This window comes from Camelus bactrianus, chromosome 5, assembly GCF_048773025.1.
Source record: "Camelus bactrianus isolate YW-2024 breed Bactrian camel chromosome 5, ASM4877302v1, whole genome shotgun sequence".
Taxonomy (NCBI): Eukaryota; Metazoa; Chordata; class Mammalia; order Artiodactyla; family Camelidae; genus Camelus; species Camelus bactrianus.
Window position 1 is genome coordinate 64,441,760 of NC_133543.1, and position 26,058 is coordinate 64,467,817.

Genomic DNA, 26,058 nt, shown 5'->3' on the forward strand with positions numbered 1-26,058 from the left:
CCTGTCGCAAAGGCCGCGTTTAGGCGGCGAGTAAGCGACTAGCTTTCCGTGCGGTGCGGCGGCGACGGCGGCGCGCGTCTTCCTCCTCCTCCTACCGCGGGGCTAGAGTCCCTGACGGTGTCCAGCTGCGCTTAAGTCCGGCCGGTGCCACCTATCTCCGCAATGCCCCCCAAGAAACAGGCTCAGGCCGGGGGCAGCAAAAAGGCGGAGCAGAAAAAGAAGGAGAAGATTATCGAAGTGAGTACCCACCCCCTCCCCCACTCACGCCGCAAGCCCTCAGGAAACCAGCCTCCCAGTTCCTCAACTCTCCGGCTCCTTTCCGCGGCTTCCCGGGCCACGTGCCCCTCCCTTTGGCTCTGTGTGCCCCACTGCCCCTTCTCCAGCCCCCGATGACGCTTGCTATCCCTCCCCGCTTTAGTGACGCTGCTGGTGCCCCCGCACCCAGCCCTTGCTTCTCCGCCCACACGGCCGCCTTCCCGTACTCCAGTGCGAAACGACCCCCCACCCAGTGCCCACCATGGGGTTGTGTTCTTGGCTAGTCAGAACTGAAGACCGTTCTACGCTTGTGTTTTAAAAAATACGCTGAACTGGCTCGGACCAGACTCTTTCTGGAAGGCCGATTCATTACGAGCCTATGTGTTTCTTTTTTCTTTACCCATCATCTAGGAGTAGTAGTTCTTTCAAGCCAACAAATTACTTCTTTTTCGTGGCTTTTTCGATCAATCTCTAAACTGTTTGAAGTTACATAAAAAGAGGAGGTTTTTCTCATGTCGCAGCCTCCCGTCCTGTACATGTCACATAGATTCTGAATTAAATTGAATGACGTTTTAAGAGATTAAGGTTTCATGTCACTAGCTGTGTTGAGTACCGTGCCTGGATTTGTTTGATTGTGTGTGTGTGTGTGTGTTCATTTAGTACATTGAGGCTATAGCCCTTTAATAAAAGCAGGGGAACGCTATTGACATTCTCAAATGTTTTATGTTTGTTCTCCGACGACTGTATGAGTTTCCACGTGAACTGTATTTGCGATTCCGTAAACGTATCATACATCCCCCAATAAGATATTTCTTCCCTCGATTCCTGCTATTAATCCTTCTCATGATTAAATAGGTCCTCGTGTGCTTTAGATTGGGAAAGCCATGACCATTTTCCTGCATAAGGTAATATCTGAATAATTAATGGACAGTCTTTTGTGGAATAGTTAACTTTTTATTAGAACACCACCAAAATGCATGCTGGTGTTTCGAAATGAGATGTTGATTTATAAATGATTATTGTCTTTAATATTCAGTATCTACAGTCTTGGAAAATATCATTGAAAGCCCTCAGGGTTTCATTGTATAAACCTGATCAGAACTTACATTTGTCAGATTTCACAAAATTTTTAAAGTTTGCTGATGGGGTTTAACTCACATGCTTATTTATAATTCTAGTAGCTTTGGTCAAGTTCCAGCTCTGAAGCAGAACCTGTATTCTTATTGCCAATTTGCGATTCAGAGCTATCTTGAAGTGACATAACTAGAGATTTGAAAACAGAATGATTGTCACCTTCACACCTGTGTCTGCTATCACCTTTTTGAACAATCTGGACTCTTGGCACTTAAGTAGATCTCTGGCTATGGTGATCTAATGGCATTAAGTGCTGTGTAAACCAAGTGTATTTTAGGGATGACATTTTACTTGTCAGCTTCTTTTACTAAGGTTGAGTTAACATGTTAGACCATGAGACAAAGTAAAACTTCTATATAGACGTGAAATTAAATGTTATGTGGCAATTTAAAGTATATTTTTGCATTACCGAGTTTTAACTGTATACAGTTTTTATTTTTAAATAAATGTTTATTTTTATTTTAAGGAACTGTACATAAACGTTATTTATTGTATCCCATCAAGTAAAAATGATAGGTATATTATGGCTCCACTCATCTTGTAACAAGGTTATTTTTAAGGTGAAGAGATCGAGACTTTAATTTCATTAATGAAGACTTCGCCAAAAAAAAAAAAAAAAAAAGAAAGCAGAATAGACAACTATATTCTCTAACTGACCAAAAATATTCTAAGAGAACAGTGAAAATAAGCCTTTCTTTCCCCACATTTAACATATGAGCGATTTTTTTTAAAGGTAGTAAATTTTTTTTTTAATGGTAGTGTGCTGCGTGAATGTTTGCTACCACCTGAGAGGCATGACAATATTGTAAGTTGTAGGTTAAGTTATATCATTTTTTGTGAAACCAGATTTATAGAGAATACTGTGTTATCTAAGCTGGTTAGGAAGCAGTATATTCCATTTTATTGAATACTATAGGTGACTTTTTTTTTTTAACTTTCCTAAAGCCCTAGCATATCTCAATGACTATTATAAGGGGTTGAGGAGAGTTACAGCAGGCTTAGCTCCCAGCTCCTCAATCAGATTTCATCCAGAACCGCACTTTATCAATTTTTGTATAGATTTGTACAATTCTGAATACTAGAAAGGGTTCTTATTACCAAAGCCTTTAACAGTTAAAATGAAGTAGAATATGTATTTTTAAAATTCTGCATGCTTTTTAATTTTTAGTACAGTTTTTAAAGGTTACCTTCTACTTACAGTTATTTCAAAATATTGGCTGTATTCTCTGTGTTCATCCTTGAGCCTGTCTTACACCCAATAGTTTGTATTTCTCTCTCCCCCCCAACCATATATTGTGTTCTCTCTCTGCCCCACCACTGGTAACCACTAGTTTGTTCTCGATTATCTGTGAGTCTGCCTCTTTTTGGTTATATTCACTAGGTTTTTGTATTTTTTGGATTCCGCATATAAGTGATATACAGTGTGTTTTTCTCTGTCTGATTTATTTCGCTTAGTATAATGCCCTCCAAGTCCATCCATGTTGCTGCAAATGCCAGAATTTCATTCTCTTTTATGGCTGAAAAGTATTCCATTGTATAATACACCATATCTTCTTTATCCATTTATCTGTTGATAGACCCTTAGGTTGTTTCTATATCTTGGCAACTGTAAATATGAACATTGGGGTGTGTGTATCTTTTTGAATTAGTGGGGTTTTTTTTTTCAGATATGTATCCAGGAGTGGAATTGCTGGGTCATATGGTAGTTCTCTTTTTAGTGAAGTAAAAAATATCTTGTGACATACTTAAATGGATGTTCATACTAGTTATTGATCTCTATAACCGTAAGTTTTGTGAAAAAAATGTTTTTTGTAATCTATATTTTGACATGTAAAAAGCTAATACTTATTTCAGAGTTTGGTTAATTTTGGAAGGTTTTATAGGAATATGACCTGAAATTCTAAGTTCATCAAAAATTGTTAGTTAAGTAGAACAAAAGCTTTTAAGCAGCACTTTTGAAGAGACTTTAAAATAAGTGGTTGCCCTACCTGCCTATCCTCACTTCCGTATTTCTGTTGCTTCCACTGCCACCATCATAGGCACTTATCTGTAGAAAAACAGCAACATATAGCATTTGAGAACTCTTAAGTAAAGAAAGTAAAAAGAGGCATGAGAGACAGAATAATTTAATGAAAGAAACACCAGCTTGGGGCCAGATAGACCTGGATTTGACCCGTATTTCACATTAAAATTTCAAACACTATTGTTTTAGGCAAGTTACATGACTTATCTGACCACAGTTTCTCACCAGCAAAATGGAGCTGATCCCTATGTTACAGAGCTGTGGGTTAAATAAGACGACATATGTAATGTATCTGACACATGGTTTTTGTTCAGTAACTGGTAGCTGTTGTTAATTTAGTAATGTTATAAATAAGAACTAGTTAGGAGAAGTAATCAGACTAACCTGCACTATTTATACAGTGCTTCCTATCACTTGAAATTATTCCCCTGTAGTGCCTGCATTTTTTTCTTCCCTGTTTAAACTCTCCAAAATTGAATGAATTCATTTGTATTTGTAAGTATTTTCTGAAATGAGTATATCAAAAAAGATTATAATTCAGTTAAACATTTATACAGTTGTCTCATATGGCATATACCATTTGCTTTCTTTTGGCTAAAATTTAATAAACTGAAATCAGCTTTGGAAAATGGAAGGTTTGGTAATTGAAAGGGAGAAATAATCTGGGTTTAGGGTAAGCAAATAAAGGATGTCGAACTAAGGACGGGTAGCAGCAAGGAAGTAGTAATCGAGACCTATAGGGATAGGATCCAGGTGTATACAGGGTACAGAAAGAGAAATGATTCTTGTTGCCAGTGAAAAACTTCAGCCAAGGTCAACTGCTGATTTCTTGAAGCTGAATTAACCAGTTGCAGAATATCCATTGCATGGATGGACAACAAAAATACATTAGAGTACATCTGAGGGGGAAACTGAAGAGGTAAGACAGTGCTGGCCTTTGCTTACCCCTAGTTTCCAATAAGGAAGACTCCATTTATCTTGGAGCAGTATTTAGTACTGACCTGCCCTCCCACTGCCTTCCTTTTTTCAGATGTCTTATTTAAGGAATGGAGGCTGATCTGTAAAAGAAACAGGATTACTTAAGGGTGGGAAGGGGGAGAACATGTCTGTTTCAAGTAAAGTCTGTAGAGTTCACTGAGTGTTAAGCTTTTGGAGCCTCAGGGAGCCATCCTTTTCTTAGAAATACTGCCTGTTTTCTAAACTCCTTTGTATTTAATTTCCCAAGTCTGAAACAGTTTATACACTGTTCCTTCTGTATCACGTAACTTTTGGGACCTTATTAATCTAATGAGGACCACTATTTCCCTAGTTTTATTTTAACCATCATGTGAGGTTGAGTGTAGCCTCCATTTTTTCTGTCTCATGTCACCTGACCCTTAAATCCATCCAGGTTAATCTTTAGGTACTGTGAGGTTGAGTGTAGCCTCCATTTTTCCTGTCTCATGTCACCTGACCCTTAAATCCATCCAGGTTAATCTTTAGGTACGAATCTGTGCTAAACTCAAGAAAAAGGGACGAAGCCTTTCAGAAGAATTCTGAATTGCAAACTATCCTATTTTCAAGAGATACTATGTGTATCCCAGGTCCACAGTGTAGTATTTCAAAAACTTTCTCTGTACCAACCAACTCTATAACCTAATTAGGCTTCTCTGGTAAGTAATTTTTCATGGTGGAAAGAACAACAACTTTCCTTGCAGTTAAATATACCTTGGTTCAAATATCACTGGGCCAGACACAATTCTCAGTGTTTTGGGGCAAGGAAAGAAGAGAAACAAGCCATCTACTACTAGTGATAAATTTATGTCTCTGAGTTAAGTGTTATTGCCCTTTTTGCAATTGAGGAAAGAGAAACAGGTTAAATAACTTGCCCAAGGTTACTAAGCTGACAGGTGGCAGAGTCAGGATTCAAATCCAGGAAGCCTGGCTCCAGAGTCCTTGCAGTTAACCACTGTGCTCCACCCCTGTAGTGAATCTTTTAACGTTCATGACAATCCTAAGAGGTTAGAGTGAGACCCACTTTGCAAATAATACTGGCAAAAAAGCTAATTTACCCAGTTCTATTTAGGATTAGAACTTGGGTAGTCTGACTCTAGAGCTTATTCTATACTCTTAAATCATTACACTCTACAGCCTGTCCCTTACTAGCAATGTTACTTCAGAATAATTGTTCAGCAGTTTTAAGTTTCAATATCCACATTTACAGAATGAGGTAATAGAATATCATAGGATTGTTAAGAGGATTCAATAAAGTATATATTCAGGAGTTTATGTTTTGTGAGTGCTAGATAAATAAGTATCCCTTATCTCTGGAAAGAATGATGATTTCCAAGTTCTAACCTAATTAGAGACTTTCAAAACACAACTCATTCATTATCTCTTTAGACTGGTTAATTATGTGCTAAAGCAGTGTAATTAAACCTGAAAAACTGTTTTTCTTCTGGGATCTGGAGCTCATACCCTCTACCACAGGCTGTTGTTACAAGTACTTTCTTTTCTAGCTGGCCAGGTCTCCTTAGAGGACTTTTTTCTTTCCTAAGTCTTCATATGTCTAGAATCTACCTTGCTATTTGGCCTTGTTTATTCATAGATTGTCTTCCTCTCTGTAGTTACTTAAAAGGCATGAGTTGAACCCCAGATACGCTCTTTTGAGGCATATGTGGATGGTGTTGCACTTTGATCCTGATAATATTTTTATCTAGACTTTTCCATCCCCCCATTAAGAGCTTACTTTTGGTAAAAGGAAAGGATGGCATTTCTCACCTTGTTGCTGTATGTGATCATCTTTCCATATTGTCACTTTACCCTTGACATCTTCTCTTCTAATTGGATTGAGTGTTAAACACTCTTCTCTGTAAAAACAAGGGAAGCTATTCATTTAAAAAACAAAAACAAAAAAAACTCTGCAGAAAATTTCAACTTCTGTTTACCTCTAGTACCTTTTTTTATATGCATAGGCTATAGAAAATTCATGTAGGATTTTTTAATATGAGGTAGTATTAAAACATAGGCATTTAAGTAGGGGAAACTGAAGTTTTGGGATATAGATGGATATAGATGTGATGAATAAAGAGATATTTCCCAATGAGAAATAACCTTTTAGAACTAAAACATCTTGAATTTTGCAATCTTAAGAACATTGAAAGATATGTTTTATTAGTCTTTTCCATCTCCAGCTTGTCCACATAAGTAAGTATTCTCTATCTGTAATACTTTCTTCCCATTACCCTATCTTTTCCCTTAGAAATAATACCAAAATAAAGGATTTAAATAGCCACTTTATTTCAGACTCCATACCTCTTAGAGAATCTCAGGTAACTTTCAAAAGCTAAGACCTTTTTGCCTCTTCCTTTTTGAAATTCACTTATAAACAAGAGAATGAGAAAAAGAAACCCCATCTTGAAATTAGGAGACATCTATAATTTTGAACCTCAACATAGGAAGATTGATAGTAGATCGATTAGTTGGTTAACTGACTTAGTAGAGAAGAGCAGTCAGGCCTGAGTGCCCAACTAGGAATGTGCCATTGAGAAGCAAGTGGATTTGCTCTGCAAAATTCTGGAAAAGGTCAACAATGGGAGATACTAGGTAATGCAGAAGGCAAGAGGCTGTAAAATGAGGGTTAAAGTGTAGAAGTAGCTGATAGTTCATATCTACCACCATTCAGCCAGATGATTACTCCTGCAAGAAACGGGGCAGGGTGGGGGATAAATCTAGAGGCTTTTCTGCTTCTGGAACTCTAGGCACAAAGGATGTGAGAGGAGTGGTTAAAATGTGAGCCTGAAAATGGCCACTAAAGGGTCTGTGCAGCAAACTAAGAGACACCTTTTCCCACCTGCTGTCTTCTCCAGTCCTTTAGCCGGGCTTATTGCTCTTCTAGCTAGAGGATCCTTCTCCAGAGAGGAAAGACAGGAAAAAGGGACTTCAGATACCAGTATTTGGTGGTTTCCTGACAGCCTTGCCACCCATTCACCACAGAGTGTAGCCCGCTCAGTCAGGCCTCTTGTGTCTCCTGTGACTGCCATAACAAATTACCATAAACCGGGTGACTTGAAACAACAGAAATTTATTCTCTCACAGATTGGAGGCTAGAAATCTGAAATCAGATGCAGACAGGACCATGTTCCCTCGCAAGGCTTTAGGGAAGAATCCTTCTTTGCCTCTTCCTGGTTTCTGGTGGCTTCTGGCAGTCCTTGCCTGGTACCTGTGTCAGTCCTATCTCTGCTGCTTTTTTCGCATTGCCTTCTCTCTATGTCTGTGTGTCCTTTCATCTTACAATGATACCAATCATTGGATTTAGGGCCCGCTGTAATCCAGCGTGACTTCATCTTAATTTATTACAGCTACAAAGACCTCTTTCCAAATAAAGTCACATTCTGAGGTCTGGGTAGACGGGGATTTTGGGAGGACACTATTCAACCCACTGCTGCCCTCAAACGCACACTAGTTCAGTGGTTTCTAAATGTTTTTGTACTGCGGACTTAGTAAGAGACCACCATTAGTGCCTTGCACATAAGTGAAAGCTGCTTTTGTATTAATAGCTTTCCCAAATTATAATTTAGTAATATTTCAAATTTAAATAAAATTGCTTTTTAGTTGGGTGTATTTCAATTTTAATATTTTCATTTTAGCAACAGCTAATAATGTATACATTTTAGTAGTTTGAGTTCTTTAAATTTAATTGTTTTGAGAGGATAACCCTATTACCCAAAAAAATCAATCCAGAGCTTAATGTATCTTCTTTAGTATTCCCCCAAATGTGTTCCGTAGTACACAGAATAATCCCTCAGGATATTCTGAGAATAATGCTTTCTGAGGTAAAATAAGATTTGGGATTGCTGTCTACTGTATCTCTCTGGTAAAGGTTCTCAGATATCTTGTGTTTAAGAATTTAAAACCCTGTTAAGCAAGTATTTTCCTAAATTCACTTGACTGCTGGACTTACTATCCTGGTGAGACAACTTTGCACATCCTGTTGTACTGATACACTAAAGCACAATTCAGAAAATGCATCACACAGTAACAAGTTTGATGATAGCAGTTTTAAGTATGTATTGAATCTGGGTGGTGTTTTGAGGTCATATGTTGCCTTGCCTTGATGTTCTAGCTTTTTACATGTCTGTGTATAGCATAAAGGAAAGAATAATTTTCTTACCAATAGGTAAATGAAAGAATGATTTTTAGATATGACTGAAAGCAGACAAGAAACTAATGTAAATTGCTAAGATATTTCAATACTTTTCCTCATGTAGGACAAAACTTTCGGTCTAAAGAATAAAAAAGGAGCAAAGCAACAGAAGTTTATCAAGGCTGTCACTCATCAAGTTAAATTTGGTCAACAAAATCCACGTCAGGTAAATAACTTAAATGTCTGCATTTTCTGCATATGGATGTAATACAGCATTGTTGCAGATAAAAATGTTTGACATTGTAATTGAATTTCAAAATGGAATCCACTATAAACTTTCCTGCATTTTGCCTTTGTTACTCAGCAATATCTCCTAGATATTCCTCCAAACCATTTTCATATAGCTCTAATTTATTCTAATGGCTGCATACTATTCTAGGATGTGGATGTATTACATCCATTTCACTGTTTACAAGTGATCACTTTGTTCTCTGACATTAGGACAATTCTACAAGAAATATCCTTTTACATGTACTTTAACATGCAATTGTGCTTTTATTTCTGTAGCATAAAGTACCTGTGACACATTTCTAAATAAAGGGAAATGGATTTCTAATTTTAATAAATTTGCCTGATCACTTTCCGTAGAGATTGTAATGCTTCACATTTTCATTTGCAGTGCATGAATTATAGGTACTACAGTTCTTTAATGTTTCCCAGTCTGATTAAGTATAAAGTGATACCTCATTTTTACTTTGTTTCCCTTACTGGGAAGTGAGTTTGAATATCTTTTCATATGCTTGTTGGCTATTTGGGTTTGAATTTCTCTGACTTGCCTATTCAGATCTTTTGCTTTTTTAGTTATTTGTCTTTTTCTTATCAGTTTATGAGAGACACCTTTTGTTTACTTGTAGGTAATTTGTGATGTTTCTGTTACATTTTGATGTACAACAGTTTTTAGTTTTTGTATTGTCAGATATGTTTAGCATTTGTTTTATATGGTTAAAACGTCTCTTCTGCTGCTAGATTATGTGTGCTTTTCCTAGATTTTTTTCCTAATTATTTTATTTGCAGTCTATAATTTATCATATAAATTTATTTTATATGATACTCAGATGAATAGCCACTTATACCAGCATCGTTTATCCCATTCAATTGAAATACCCTTATTACATATATTAATAAGTCTCATATATGTTAGGATCTATTATGGATTCTCTATTCTATTTATATAGAAAGATATTCTGTATCTTTCCCTAAACCAGTATCACACTGATTTTTTATTAACAGTGGCATAGTAATATTAGCTATTAAGGCAAGTCCTTCCCCTCCACTGCCCAGTATTACTCCTTTTCTTTTGTTCTTTCTTTTTTTTTTAATTTTCTTAGGCATTTCTTTTTTCATGTAAATTTTGAAATTATTTATCAATTGGCAACTCATTCAAAAAATTTTCGCTCCATTTTCTTCAAATCTCTATTCTTGTTTCTTAATTTTCTTTATCTCTTTCACATTCTTGAGTTTAAGATTTTATAGCCATGGACCTTTATTTTAAAAAGTAGTTTTTTCACCACTCTATCTCTTTTTCCTTAACTTTTAGGGGCACCTTTTTTTTTCATCTGGGAATATCAGAATATACATTTGTGAGGTGGTTAACCTTTGTCGCTGATGCTGTCTACAAATTGGGTTCCTCCAGCACTTTTCTTTCTTTTACACACAATTTGACTCTAGAGCCAAAAACCTGATCTTCCACATTGCTGACTTAGTAGCCTGGTCTAGTAAAAATGTATGCTCAAGCCTTGGAATCAAATCAACTTGGTTATGCATCCCCCTATTACTTGTTACATGATCTTAAATTATTTAATGACACTGGTCTTTAATCTGTAGTATAGTGAAATAGCAGTTACCTTTCTAGGTTCATATAATGGTTAAATGAGAAGATAATGTAAATCTTCTGGCATAATATAAGCATTCATTTCAAACCTGATTCCCCTCCTTTTTCTTCCAGTGGAAAGTATATTGACTGGTAATTTCAGATTTCATAGACCTGAGAGAGCCATAAGATTTGTTGTGGTTGTTAGGCTTGAGTGTACATTCAGTAACATATTTTTGGTATTTCTTGAGTACTAGGCCCTTTATCTGTGAACATGAGGTACCTAACCACCATACTTAACACTGGAAATGAGCAACAGTCTTGCTATTAGAGCTGGGCAAGAGATGCCCCACCCTAGGCCCCATGCTGCAGAAGATGACTGTACTTTACATCTCCTCCAGGTATAGCTCTCCCCACAACAGCTCAGGGCCTACAAAGGTCAGTTACTCTAGGTCCGTCTTAGGGTATACTGTACTGCCAGTATGCCTGAAGTAGTCAAAGGAAGGATTTGTGCTAGGATTGTGGACAGAGCCTGGATCCACACCATGTCCTCTTCTACACCTTCCACTTCCCTGCACACACATGGTGGGATGAAACTCAAGATGGTAAGAGGAGGAGCCAGGGGTTGATTCTTGCTTTACTGTCGTGCTTGAGTGGAACTCCATGAAACCTGAGCGTTTTAAATTTGAACTTTTCCTTCTAGGTCACAAGATATGTTTGTCAAGTAGGAGTACAAACCATATTTTATTTCACATTAGTTTGATTTCTAACTTACAGTATTTTAAAAAATGGTTTGCAAGCATCCATTGAACTCTTGGTTTGAGCCCCGCAAATGTGTGAAATGTGGCTAATGAGCAAAGAGTACTTTATTTTTAAAATAAAATGACATAATTTTTTCTTTTAAAAAATTTTTTTCCCATTTTTCTATTTAAATACCTCCATTCACATGGTCAAAATCAGGATTTAGAATGTCTTTAACCCTGTTGTGTTTGGCCCTTCCCTTCCTAAAATTTCTTCTTCCTTTAATACTTTTTTGACTTGGACTTGTACCTGTTTCTTTGATGTTTCTTTGTCCCTTTAATGGGCTTTTTGGGTTCTGTTGGCTTAATATTGGTATTCTTCAGGGAACTGTCCTCTGCTCTTAATACTTTTTTATGCTGTCCTTGTGTAATCTCACACACACCTAAAGTTTAGTTATCTGTAGGCAGCTATTTCTCAGATCTTTATCGCAGAGTTAGACCCTCTCTCCAGGAATCTAGATCTATGTTCAGCTGCCTTCTACGTAGCTCCACCTAGATGCCCTGTAAAGCATCTCATATCCGGTATGTCTAAAACTGAGCTCATCTCCATATCCTGCTCTGAAACCTGTTTCTCCTGTATTCCCTGTCTCACTTAACAGCACTAACGATATATATGATAATCCTAGACTCCTCCCTCTCCCTTAAACTTCATGTCCGGTCAGTCATTTAGTCCTAACATTTCTACCTCCTTAAGAGCTCTCTTTCCCCCTTTCTCCATCCCTGCTACTAATGCCTGTTTGAAGCTCTTGTGCTTTCTTGCTTACAGCAATTGCATTAGCCTCATAATTTTCCTTACCTTCATTCTTGGGCTCCTTCTAGTCCACCTTTCACAAAGTTGCCATTGTGATCTTTATAAAATATAATCTGATTGTGTCACTAGCTTATTTTAAACTCTTGAGTCTTACCCTGTCACCTACTGATACAGTCCAAATTTCTCATCGATGTTTTTCATACTTTGTACTTTCTGGTCCCTATCTTTGCATTGGTTGGCTCTCTGTATTTCTTGCCCATCAAAATAATTCATCCATAAAGTATTAGATCTGTCTAATTTTCTTCAGCATATAGGCATTCTTTGTTCCCAGACACCATGTATTGTATTATAGTTGTTGACATGTCTGTCTTCCCTCTACATTCTGAGCTTCTTTAAATAAGCATCTTTGTCTTTTCATCTTTGTATTCCCTGTCATCTAACATAGGACCTGACATATAAATGTTTGGATGAATCCTCTAATCATATTAGGTATGTAAATTGTATGCCTGGAGCAATGTCGTATGTCATGTTTGTTTTGTTTAATCTCCCACATTGACCTAGTCCAGTATTTTTCCACAAGATTACTTATAGGTATTTGGGTTGGTACAATTCTTTATTGTGTGGGACTGTGCATTTTAGGATGTTTGTATCTCTGATCTTCATAATGCACCTACTTGTTTCTGGGGAGTGGGTTGTTGTCACAAGAAGAAAATCCCAGGTGAGAACTGTTTGCTAAAAATGCTGGGCATGTAGCATATGCTTAATGCTTATTGCTGTAAGCTTTTGAATATGCTTTTAACTTGGCATGGTACAAGTTATAAATTTTTTTTATAAAAGTCAATTGCTATAAGATTTAGCAATTTCATTTAATAGTTTAACCACACCATTTAATATATACTGAAGGCCGTTTTAACACTGATATTAAGAAGTAAGAACTGCATACATAAAATATGCAATTGTCTTTGTTATGTCAGTGATATTATATATATATATTACTGTGTAATGAAAACAATTTTATTATATGAAATCAAACTTACATATTATACCTGGGAATATTATAGGTAGCACAAAGTGAAGCTGAAAAGAAATTGAAGAAAGATGACAAGAAGAAAGAATTGCAAGAGCTAAATGAGCTGTTCAAACCTGTAGTTGCTGCTCAAAAAATAAGTAAAGGTAAACTTTGAATTTCAGAAGTGTTATTTATATCAAATGTAACTCATGTTTTAAAACTCTTAGTTTCTTCAGATTATAAGCTGATTGTGTCTGCTCTGAAAATGATGCTCCCTTTGTCAAAATTATCTGTATCATTGACATTCTTATGGTTCCTTTATATACGTGCACAGCTGTGTCATTGTACAACTGTAATTCCAGCCATTAACCTTACACTTAAGGCAAGATTAAGGATTTAGGCAATCTACTAGTTGATTTATAGTATCCAGTCTTTGGTAGTAGCCAAAGCAAACCTATGGTTGTAAAAAACTGTAAATCCCAAACTCTTAGCAGTATACCTCCATTTATATTTCTCTAGCCTCCTGCCTTATTGACTCCAACTAGATAAGTGATTATAGAATAACCTATGTGCTTGCTTTGTTTCCCACCTCCTGCTCTCTTTTTTGGTAAGAATGAAAGAAACAAAAATAGATATAAAATGCTATAGAAAGAACTTTAAAGAAATGTCTTATTATTCACCTGTATGTGGTATTTTCCTCTCACAGCAGTGAGTAAAAAATAACTAGTTAACTGAAAGTAATTGTATCTCAGATAGAATCCATATCGATGATCTGGCAGATTATAATGCAAATACCATATGCCATTTGACATAGGTGCAGATCCCAAATCTGTTGTATGTGCATTCTTCAAGCAAGGACAGTGTACTAAAGGAGATAAGTGTAAGTTCTCTCATGACTTGACTCTGGAGAGAAAGTGTGAAAAGCGAAGTGTTTACATTGATGCAAGAGATGAAGAACTTGAAAAAGGTATTTTTAAATAAGACATTTTCTTAAAAGTAAATGTATATTACTTTTTGTTGTTACTAAGAAATTTAGTAGCTTGAAGACTTATAGTATTAGTAGGAATGTGTTTGTCCTAAAGAATAATTGTTGCTTTTCATAAAATCTGAATTAACCATATTATGCCCTTGAACTAAGTAAATGACGATGTTAAAAAAACAGTGGCTTATTTTGAATTTGTCTCTTACCCTGTCTTCCAGTACTACCTTCTTATTTGCCTAATCTACTTAGATTTTGGTGAATAATCTCACAACACTGTTGATGCCTAACTTTGGTGTTTTAAAGGAAATGTGTTAGGTTATGAGTCTTTTAATACTGCTCTCCTGTGTAAGGACATATGCAGTGTGTTTTGGGAACAGTAGATAAAATTACAGTATTTAGTCTTTATATTTCTTTTTATTTAGATACAATGGATAATTGGGATGAGAAAAAACTGGAAGAAGTAGTGAACAAGAAGCACGGTGAGGCGGAAAAGAAAAAACCAAAAACTCAAATAGTATGTCCTTTTCTTGAATTGAGTAGCTGTGGTATTTATCAATAGGGAGAATTATGTGGCAAGGTATTTGCTGCTATTGTCTACTGGGTTATTCTTTAAGTTATTGGGTCTTTTCATAAAGATAAGGTGCATCAAGCTTTGTTTTTGGATTTTACAAGTGAAAGTTATACAAAATTCTTGTTCAAAAGTCTCTTGAAAACCATGTGACTGAAGTCCTTCAAATGCCATTTTCTGAGGTGGTTTTACTTTCTTAAAAATGGATGAACATAATCACATTTTCAGATAAGAATTCTTAATTTTTTTGTGCAAACTGGATGGAGAGAACTGTTTAACCTGCTTAATTCATAACTTACTCTGTTTTAATGATAGGGATACATTCAATCACAAAGGTGAAAATATTGTTACATATGAATTGCAAAATGAACATTTGGTAGATAATAGTTCTGGTGTTCCAGGAAATGAACTTTTAAAAATTGGTGCCTTATTATTTCTCAGATCCTGCATTCATGTCCACATACTTATCTCTAGTACAGTTACAGTGAAAAACCTTGCTGTATTAAAAAAATTCTAAACACTAGTTTTACGTACACCTCTGTTGTATTTTTTCAGGGAAAGAATATTGCTTATTAGTTAATTTTTCCTTCTTATTTGTAAAGTGTATTACTTAAGGCTTCATTCAGTACAGTTGCATCTTGCACCCATTCATATTTTGGAGGTTCATTATCCTTTGTGTTTCTTTTGTACCTTACTCCCTTCTTAGATTTTGCCTAAATTTCATGCAATTCAAATACTGTTTGAATCTTTACTGCATATGATTCGTTTTTAGGAAAGATCAAACAAAACAAAGTTACTGGTTTTATTTTTTGTAACCATTTATATTTTTTCATATTTAAATACCAGACTTTCAGAGTACATTTACAAAGGCTAAATGGCAGCAAATCCTTTTTGTAGAATTTAGTTTAGAACAATGTCGAATATAGACATTTTATACAGATCCACTCTGAAGGGAATTTACCATTGTGTTAAGTATTTTAAGATTTTGTGTACATTACTGCACAAAAGGTGCTCTGTGTGTAAGTGGTTAGCCTAAAGAAGTGACTAAGAATATATGTGTTCCAAATACCTAAGCATTTACCTTGGAAATAGACCACACTGAGCCACTGCTTGTGAATGATACTGTCTCTGTAGGTGTGCAAGCATTTCCTTGAAGCTATTGAGAACAACAAATACGGCTGGTTTTGGGTGTGCCCTGGAGGGGGTGATATTTGCATGTATCGTCATGCGCTTCCTCCTGGATTTGTATTGAAAAAAGATAAAAAGAAAGAAGAGAAAGAAGATGAAATTTCATTAGAAGATCTAATTGAACGAGAGGTAACTAGTATCTTTTTCCTACAATAAAACACTTATTAAACAGTATATTGTGAAATTCTAATATTTACCACTTGGGGGCAATAACATGTTGTTATGACAGGGAAAAAATAATACGATCTTTTCTCAAAATTGCCTTACTTTTTATTTGATTCTTATATGTCTAAAATGTAAACCTAGTAATAATCATTAGCCAATCATGATATTAATTTTAGGATTATGAAATAATTCTTTAAGTACTAGCCAGTGGCTTATCAAATAAATTGTTTCCAGAAGATTGATAAACTGGTATGTCAATTCATTGGTCAGTATTCAGAGTGGTGGAACTTGAAGTTTTAGATGTTTTCCTTGATGTCTTTGTTTTTCCACCATATTACTAATTATTTACTAGTTATTAACATGTATGGAAGGAGACAACTCCACATTTTTTCAGTATGTTTTGTCATCATTCCTGGACTTAAAACACTGACTCTGCTGACAGAAGGTAATGAGTTGCATTGAAGAAAATCTTCAGCTGCTCATCTCTGACTCAGCAAGAGTTTTGTTCTTGAACTAGCAGTTATAGTTACTAAGTTAGCAGATATAGCTCCTGGCAGTGACATGAAAAATGTTGTGATTATTGGAAATAACTAGATTCGGGGTTGTATACTTCAAACTATATCCATTTTGCCTTGTCTTGGGTAATCTAAATACATTGTATAAATGTCTAATGTTGAGATTATGTATCTTTGGTCTTAAGAAGACATGTTTGGTGTCTCACATAGAAGGCAATATACTGTAATAGAAAAATATAGATTTATATATTTGGGATTACTGATTTTTTATACTAGTTCTGCCACATACTAGCTAATACTCTTTGGGAAATTTTCCATCGCCCTCTGTTTGGTTATTTGTGGAGATGGGTGTGTTAGCATATGATGTTCAGCAAATACTATTTTTCTATATATGTATTACTTGATTATTGGCCGTCAGAAGCAGGTGGTAATTTTTGTCTAGTTTTTTTCTCATCTTCTTGAGAAACACAAATGAAACTTGGCTATTGTCATGGTGCTTTTTGTATTCATTATTTTCAGCAATTGACTTATGTTAAAACTATTTCTCATGACAAGTCTTACCTTCAATTTTGAAAAGAAATCTAGCTGAGAATAATATATTTTACAATATTTAGAAATGTTTGTATCTCTGGACACTTATTTTGCTCCTTGCCATGTAAAATGAAAATAAATCAGTTTATTCTAAATTTAATGTCTTCATAACAGTCATAGGGGAGGACTTAATTGAACTAAAAGAAAACTATTAGATATTATCATCGATGACTTTGGAGCAAAAAAATTAACTTTTTTATCTTTGCAGCGTTCTGCCCTAGGTCCAAATGTTACCAAAATCACTCTAGAATCTTTTCTCGCATGGAAGAAAAGAAAAAGACAAGAAAAGATTGATAAACTTGAACAAGATATAGAAAGAAGGAAAGCAGACTTCAAAGCAGGGAAAGCATTAGTGGTATGTTCCATACTCACCCAACAGAAAATAAGATTCTCTGTTCTTTCTTTCATCTTGTAGTTTCTATATCATGCAAAGTTTTATCCTTATTTAATCATATGTATATCAATGACCAAGAAATGTTTGAGTTTTGTCCTGAGTTGATATATGTGTGTATCTGAATAGATCAGTGGTCGTGAGGTGTTTGAATTTCGTCCTGAACTGGTTGATGATGATGATGAAGAAGCAGATGATACCCGTTACACCCAGGGGACAGGTGGTGATGAGGTAAGAGGAAACCTCATTTCCTCATGTTGATTGAGAGTGACAATAGAGCAACATAATTAAGAGTCCCAGCTTTGGGGGCCTTGGTTCAGATCCTGACTCTAACCTGGAAATTACCTAAACTCTAGGCCTCCACCTGTCACTCGTGATAGGGACGTAAAGATAATCCCGATAATCCCTACGTCGCAGGACATTTGTGAGAATTAAATGAGTTAATAAGTTTATATTAAACAAAAACAATCATTCCCTAGTGCTTTTCAAAAAATCTATTTAAACAACAAAAAATAAGAGTTGAAAAGATGTTTTTCTATATTTTTGTACCAAACTTTTATAATTATCATTTCCTTAGATGCTATATATGTGTGTATAAATGGCTTTTAGTGTACTTCAGCAATCACTTCTATAACCCTTTGTTTTATATGGGAAAAATAAGACACAAAATAAAGAAAACACATGGATATTAAAAAAAAAGTTTATATTTATTTATAGTTCTTTATAGAACTTAGGGCAGTGCCTAATATATAGTTAAGCTTATGTATATTAGCTGTATAGTATGTTATATTCTCCCTCTAAAAGGAAAGTTTTTTGTTTAATATTTTATACTGAAAAAATCATGAGACAGAGACACTAAAAAGTACAGAGCAAGAGACAACAATTTTTTGGTTGTAGACAGCGTTAGTATTAGCAAATAGCTTTTCATTTCTTATATGGTTACCATAAAATTCTGACTTCTGTCTTTGAATTGAAAGATTAAAATATACTCTGTATGTAAGTGTGATGTCAGAGGAAGAAACTTCAAATAGGCATTACTGTTCTTTTTTCAGAAGTTTAGAAAAAGAAGTGAATTTTGGCAATAGTCATTGCTTTCACTTGGCATTAGTAATAATTTTATTTCATTAAGATAAATGTCAGAGGTAAAAAGCAGGTAATTTATAAGAGCTATTCTTATTAGTAACAGCTTTCTTTTCTATGTGTTTTTAAAGGTTGATGATTCAGTGAGCGTAAATGACATAGATTTAAGCCTGTATATCCCAAGAGATGTAGATGAGACAGGTATTACTGTAGCCAGTCTTGAAAGATTCAGCACATACACTTCAGAGAAAGATGGTAAGTATGCTAACTTTTGTGTAATTCTAAGAACTAAGAAGCTGTCTAAAGGGAGGTTAGATTAGGTTGGCAAACTTAGACCCCTGCAAATACCAGAGTGATAATGTAAGTGTGTGGTTTGGCCGTATACAAAAGTAGTGAATAGTGGAGGCTGTGGAAATGGGTGGCTGGTTCGATATTAATTAAGTCATTAACTGAAACTTAAGGGACAAAAGTAAGTTTGCAGATGTAGCTAACGAGCTCAGTTAAGGATTTCATGAGTATGAGATGTTTTGGTTGTCAAAAGTGGCATCGTGTAGGATACTGTGTAGACATTCCCAGCAGGAAAAGATTTGAAAGTCATCTGCCTTGGTAGCTGAGAGTAAATGAACTCACCTAGGCACCGTACATAGAATAAGAACATTCTAGAACAGACTGCAAAAATCAGTGTTTTAGAATAGTCAAAAGAAAAAAGGCATGGGAAAAACACTGAGAAGGACAGAAAAATTCAGAAAAATCAAGTAAGATGAGAATTGAAATAATTCTTTCATTGTGATTATGGAAGGAGTTGTAGGACTAGGCTACAGTTTTCCTCGGGACTGCAGTGATAATGAGGAATGAGGAGAAAAAAAAATGAGTATAGACTACTCGCTGTTAAGAACTGAGAGGGAGCCATGATCATGAGAAGGACTTCCTAGGATATGGGAAACCTAAATACATCTGTTAGCCAGAGAAAAAGGATCTGGGATAGAAGGAAAATTTGAATATGAAAGCATATTAGGTATAGAAGCAAGACCTGGAAGTGTGAGCTCAGTTAAGAATGAGAATGGAGGGGAGACTGGCTAGGTGTATTTGGAAATAAGGTTTGCTAATACAGTTTGTATCTAATTGTGCATTGAGTGAGGAGTTTGAAGAGGACAGTAAAAGTTTGGTACAGTTGGTATGAAAGGAAAAGGTAGAATACTAATCAAGACAAAAGTGGAGAGAAAAAAGCTTAACCTTATTTTTACAATAAAGGAATCCATGTTATAACATGAAAAACTGGCCTGCCCTCCTGAAATCTGAAAATGTTGTTAGACTATTGTCTTAATGCCAATCTGCAGGCTGGTTTGCTTCTTTTGAAAGTAGGGCTTTGGTGACAGTAGGCACAACTCCCAAGTATCTTAGAGCTTGTAATCCCCAAGAATTTGTCATCAGAGATGTTTGAAATAACTAAACTTTAAATTAGGCTGTTAAAAATTGTCTTTGTTCAATATTGGTGTCATTGAACAAGGAAAGGCAACATACTTGTTTTCTCAGTCATATAACGTGAAAGGAAAAGTGGCTGCATAGCCCTGGGATTTTTTCTTTTTCTTTTTTTTTTTTTTCCCACAATTTGATGACAAGATGAAATACTTCTGCATTCACACTCATTAACAGCATTACAAATAGTGTGGTTTAACTATTATTTGTAAAACCAGAAGCTAAGTAACTGCTTATATCATCAACATTTTTTGATTCCATAATCATTTATTCAAACAAAATGTTATGTGGAATGTTGACTGTTCAAAAATTGAATTGCTAGATCATGTAGAGAACATAAAGTTGTATAAGATAAATCTTGCCCTCAAAAAAAATCTTGCCCTCAAATGTATGAACCATGAAGCAGTCACAAGTCTACAGTGAAAGCCATATTTTATAATATGTAAACTTAGAAAAAAGAAAAATCAGTTCTTGTTGGAGTAATCTTAGGGAAGGCTTTCATGGGAAAAAATGTAGAATCAGAATGTGACTGTCAGTTGCTAATGGACTAGTGTTTTCTTTTTCTAGACTTTATTGATTTCAATTTTTATTTTTAGAAAACAAATTAAGTGAAGCTTCCGGAGGTAGGGCTGAAAATGGTGAAAGAAGTGATTTGGAAGAGGACAACGAAGGGGAGGGACAGGAAAATGGAGCCATCGATGCTGTTCCTGTTGATGAAAATCTTTTTACTGGGGAAGATTTGGATGAACTAGAAGAAGAATTAAACACACTTGATTTAGAAGAATGACACCAAACAAGTCAATGAAAAATTAAGCTGGCTCAGCATGAGTTGAAATTGACTACATTAATTTTTTTCCACCTAGAATTCTTCAACAGGATGTTTGTTTCCCATGCTGATTCTGGAGGACTTACTCTCCTCCAAAAAAGGAATATTCTCCTTCCATCTTGTCTTCTGACTTTGGCTACATCTCATAGTAAGTTCAGAGTAGTTCATGATAAATTAAAAATATAATGGTCATTGCAGAAAATGATTGTTGTAACTGTCCACTCAAATAGGAATTGTAACTGCTTTTCCAGCTTTTGATTTTCATTGGGCATGTGTTATTACAGGAACAACATAAATTTAAATTACCCTTCATTTAATGCAGTTTTTAATGAGTGATTTTATTTCCTTTGTATTTATATGTTTAAAAGACTGCCTAAGATATGAGCCTGTGCTTCATAAAGGAAACTGCATATGCAGATTCAGTGTTGTTTATCTTTGGACAATTAGGTGAACATTTAAAATGAAACTTCATTTATCTGACAAGATCAGCTGCAGTGCCCTGTGTTAAACTGTTTTAAACTTTTCCCTTTTCTTTTTTGCCAATAAAGTTGTAAATAAAGACCGTGATAACATTAAAATCCAAGTACTGCCCTTTTTTTTAATTAAAGTTTTTTTATGAAAGTTTTTTATAGCATTTCTGGCTTGAGAGTTTTTTTAACTATCAGAGAAGGCACAGAGACTTAAAGGGTCTCTCTTTTATTTTTTTTAAAGGAGTCTCTTAATACTGATTACAGGACTATGTAGGATGCTGCTGTGAGTTTAGTGACACCAACACTTAGCATCAAAAAGAGACCATAGGTCATGTTATGTGAAAGGATAATTCTTAAATTGATAGATCATCAACTTAATTAAGTTATCACCTACAGTTGAACCAAATACTGAAGTATTTGGTTGTGGAGATCCATTGTGTTATATAATAGTACATGCTAAAGTTCGATTACTCTGCTTGAGTGTAAACAAATCTATCAGAAAACTTGGCTGGGGTCTTTGACATTGAGATCCCCTGAAAAATTAGGGTAATACATTTTAAACGGACATAATTTGCCAATGGCATATTTATTACTAGTTATACCTTTTTATCATTTTTATGTATGTATATTTTCAAATATTAATTTAATTAATATTAATATAGTGCTGTTTTTGTTATCTGCAAATATAAATGGATTTTAAGGCAACTAAGATAAATAGCATTAAAATGTCTGGTGACCTGGGCCCTAATCTAATTTCTGCCTCAGATAAATTGTATGATTTACTGAACCTGAACCTTAATTTCTTTGCATAGAGAAGTTAAAGTGCTTCTGAACTGTAAAACCTAGGAAAGCATGATTGTAAATCTTGTCAAATGATAACCTCAGAGTTGTTAAGTTGAGTTCCTGGGAGGGGCGGAGATACAGCTCAGTGGTAGAGCATGTGCTTAGCATGTGTGAGGTCCTGGATTCAATCCCCAGTACCTCCACTTAAAAAAAAAAGAAAAAGAAGAAGAAATTGAGTTCCTGGCTGTTCAGTAGTAGTACTGTAATTGACATTTTAAGAATGTAGAATATCGTGAGCCAAGTTTCCCATCTCTGGTGGAAGTATACTTTCTATGAAAGATTTGTTCTGTTCTTTTTATTAAAAATGTTTAAATGTTACTTATTACAGTGTTTAATAATGAAACATTTTCAATTTAAATTAAGTTTTCTTTAATTAGTTGAGTTAAAGGGAAAATGCAACATTGTGGAAATAATATTTGATACCCACAATCCTTTAAATCTAGAACAGCCTTCCTCTATCTTGCCCTTGAGAGTCTTCAGAGAATGCAAAAAAAAACCATTTTAATCTGAGAAAATGCAAGATTAAATTTGCTTCTAAAGTAACATATACAGGTATACCTTGGAGATGTTGAGGGATCAGTTTGAAACCACTGCAATACAGTGAAATATCACAATAAAGTGAGTCACACAAATTTTTTGGTTTCCTGGTGCATTTAAAAGTTTTATTTGCACTATACTGATGTCTGTTAACTGTGCAATAGCATTATGTCTAAAAAACAATGTACATACCTTAATTTTAAAATATTGCTTAAAGATGCTATCACCTCAGCTTTCAGGAAGTCATTGTATTAATACCAAAGATCACTGATCTCAGATCATTAAAACATTATAGTATTCTATAATAATGAGTTTGAAATATTGCAAGAATTACCAAAATGTCACACAGAGACACAAAATGAGCAAATGCTTTTGGAAAAATGGCACCCATAGACTTTCTTAACAAAGTGCAATAAAGTGCTGATACTGCATGTTTAACAAATTGAAGGTCTCTGGCTGACATCCTTGCAATGAGCAAGTATGTTAGGTGCCATTTTCCCAACAGCCTTATTTTTAAATTATTGCTAGTTTTTTTAATGTTTAATTTTTTTAGATGTAATACTATTTCACACTTAATAGACTACAGTATAGTATAAACATAACTTTTATGTGTATTGGGAAACCAAAAAATTTGACTCACTTTATTGCAATGTGAACTTTATCATGGTGGTCTGATCTGGAACTGAACCTGCAGTATCTCCAAGGTGTACTTATGTTGTTTACAGTGCAGTTACCCTATCTTAGTGCAATCAATCTGAAATTGGCTCTTGTTTTTCAAACCCATTTACACATAACTAATTTAAAATAGTTTTTTCTTATTAACTGCTATTCTGTATAATTCCCATTGTTAACATAATAGATCTCTAATCTAATTTTGATTATGTAACTTAGCCTCAATTTTAAAGGTTTGTGGTTTAGAAATTTAGAAACTTATAATGTAAGCCTTCCACAGGAGGGAAACTATGGCTTTGCACTTATTTCCTTATAGTTTGTATGAGATCATTTTCCCAAATGTAAGAACTTTTTATTTTCTCCTTAATATCTAGGAGATTACATTAGCCTATACTCTTTTTATCCTATACTCAATAATGATTAGAGCCTATAATGATCCCATGTTTGCCAAAATCTTTCTAATGCAAGATAGTTAAATTATAAATTTTGATTTATTTTTGCACAAATGATTTACATAATACTGTAAGCCTACCATGGATGGACTGCTATGAAATTGTGTAATTGTTGTATCATGTATTTTTAATACTTGAATTAGTCAGTTCTGACCATTAAGTGATTTAGAATATAAGAGTGAAGTTGTCAGATCAGACATTTAGGTGTAGCAGATCATTAAGAAAGTATTGCATCCATCCTCAGGTTTTAACACACAAAGTGGACAGAGGGAGCTTGTGGCAGAAGTTGATACAGGTAAATAATAGTATTCTTGTTCTATTCATATTATTAGTGAACTTTGTATAAAGAACTTTCAGGATCACAGACTACTTCTCACTTATTACCTTTCAGGTCTCTGATTCTGATACATATACTATTACATTAACGCTTCCAGGTGCTTCACACTGTATGAACTCATATACATATTGCAATGAATGTTTCTCAAGGAATACCAGATGAGAGGGAGACAACCAAAATCTTGTGTTTTGGGTTTTTATCTTTTTTCAGGTACATATCCCATTGGTAATAATTGGTAATTGGTAAAATAGTGTTTTCTGAGTAAAGATAATACCTTATTTCTTAATTAATAAAAACTACAGAGGTAGAAATTAGTAGAAGACCATAACATTTGAACTCTAAAGTAGAATTTAGCAACATCCACAAAATTTCCTGACATCTTCAGAAATAAACCTGAATGACATTAATACAAAATGCATTTCTAAATACTCCCTCTCTCCATTTTAATGTTGTATGTTTACCCTTTCATTGTTCATTGCTTTTTGTTAATGTGCAAAGAAGGGAGACAGTGACTAGCTTTTATTCTTTCAATTAACAGATATTTTTGTGCCTTTTCACAAATAAGACACTTCCATAAGGCACTATAGATAGCATGAACTATACAACTTAGCTTAAGACTTGGTCTCTGCCTGATTTGAGTATACACTTTGCAAGGGGAAAGTCACAGCTGTGTAAGGCTATGAAATACAAAACTATGAAATAGCAAGTGCCTTACCGGTAAGGAATGCCCTTTTCAGTCATTTTGTATTTAAATTTCATTGAATATTTTGATATTTTAAATAAAAATATTCTTTGTGAAAATACTGTGATTGACATTGTTCAGGCAAAGGTGGTTATTTTATAGTTGGTCCTCAGACATAACATTTCTGTGACAGCTGACCTGTTTTTGAAACATGTATCTAAAATTAACTGGTCCTTAGAGACTTAAGCACTAGGATTTAGTTTCTTTAGCTCTGTCTAGTTAGCCTTATGCAGTAATTCAAAATACAGTGAATACCTTATCACTTCTTTGGCAGTTAATCTTGAGAAGAGAGTATACCAGTGTTTTCAAAGGAGCATATATCAATTTCAATCTACATGTGCTGCTGTGTTTCTATCTATGAATCCTCTGAACTGTATTTTTATCTAAGTCTTAGGGAACTTAAGTTTACCGTTTTTGTGTATTTCAGTGACAGAGGTCATCAGAAACTACTTTTACTACTGTACATATTTTAAGAATTTTGTGATGATGTTACCATATTTAATTGATAGTTATTTTGAGTAATCTTGTTTATAACTTTACAGCAATTATGAAAATGTATCAAAGAATGTATAATTGAAAATATCTTAGTAACTGAAACTTCTCAAGTTAGAAATACAGTGTATAATAATATACTAATTGTATGGATCACCTGATGATTGTGCATTATTGTATATAATTCACTTAAAATTAGAAAAGTGCAACATAGAAGAAGTGGAATCCACTGCATTAGTAAAAATAATCATCCTTGAATTTTTACTAAGTATTGAATCGATAATGGAAGACTTTAATAACTAAATCCTTTTGATAACTTTTCAAATTAACATGTGATTGAGAAGCCCGTTAATTTGCAGAGGTATGCATAGCTAAACCAGCTATCACTCATTCAGTTGTATACAAGCTGATTAACCACATTGGTGGTTAACTCCGTGGACCATTTTCTTCTAATATGCTATTCCTACACCTCTTGCACTGATTACCCACCATAAAAGGAGAAGTAAATGATGAACTTCCTTTATACTCCAGACGTATCTTTCACCCCTTTAAAGGGAGGAGGCGGGGCAGGGAGGGATTAATCACTAGTAGCTTCAGCCTGTTTATCTTCAGTTAAAAAGTAGGGCTAAAAAGAAATATATCTAGCTTGAGCTAATCATTGCCATTTAAAAATTATTTAAGCAAGGGGGGTAGCTCAGGGGTAGAGCATTTGACTGCAGAAATTATGATTGGTCTTTTTAATTTTTTTCTCCAGAATAGTCATC

At 34.8% G+C, this 26,058-nt stretch overlaps 1 protein-coding gene across 1 annotated transcript; it reads left to right on the forward strand.

Moving 5' to 3' along the window:
* Positions 1-16: 16 nt before the first annotated feature.
* ZC3H15 (zinc finger CCCH-type containing 15) lies at positions 17-25,455 on the forward strand. The gene is made up of 10 exons (XM_010960012.3): positions 17-237; positions 8,662-8,763; positions 13,020-13,131; positions 13,782-13,934; positions 14,372-14,463; positions 15,652-15,834; positions 17,185-17,331; positions 17,497-17,598; positions 18,579-18,702; positions 20,520-25,455. Exons 1-10 carry the CDS (start codon positions 163-165, stop codon positions 20,708-20,710), a joined length of 1,281 nt encoding a protein of 426 aa, XP_010958314.1. The 5' UTR covers positions 17-162; the 3' UTR covers positions 20,711-25,455.
* Positions 25,456-26,058: the final 603 nt, after the last annotated feature.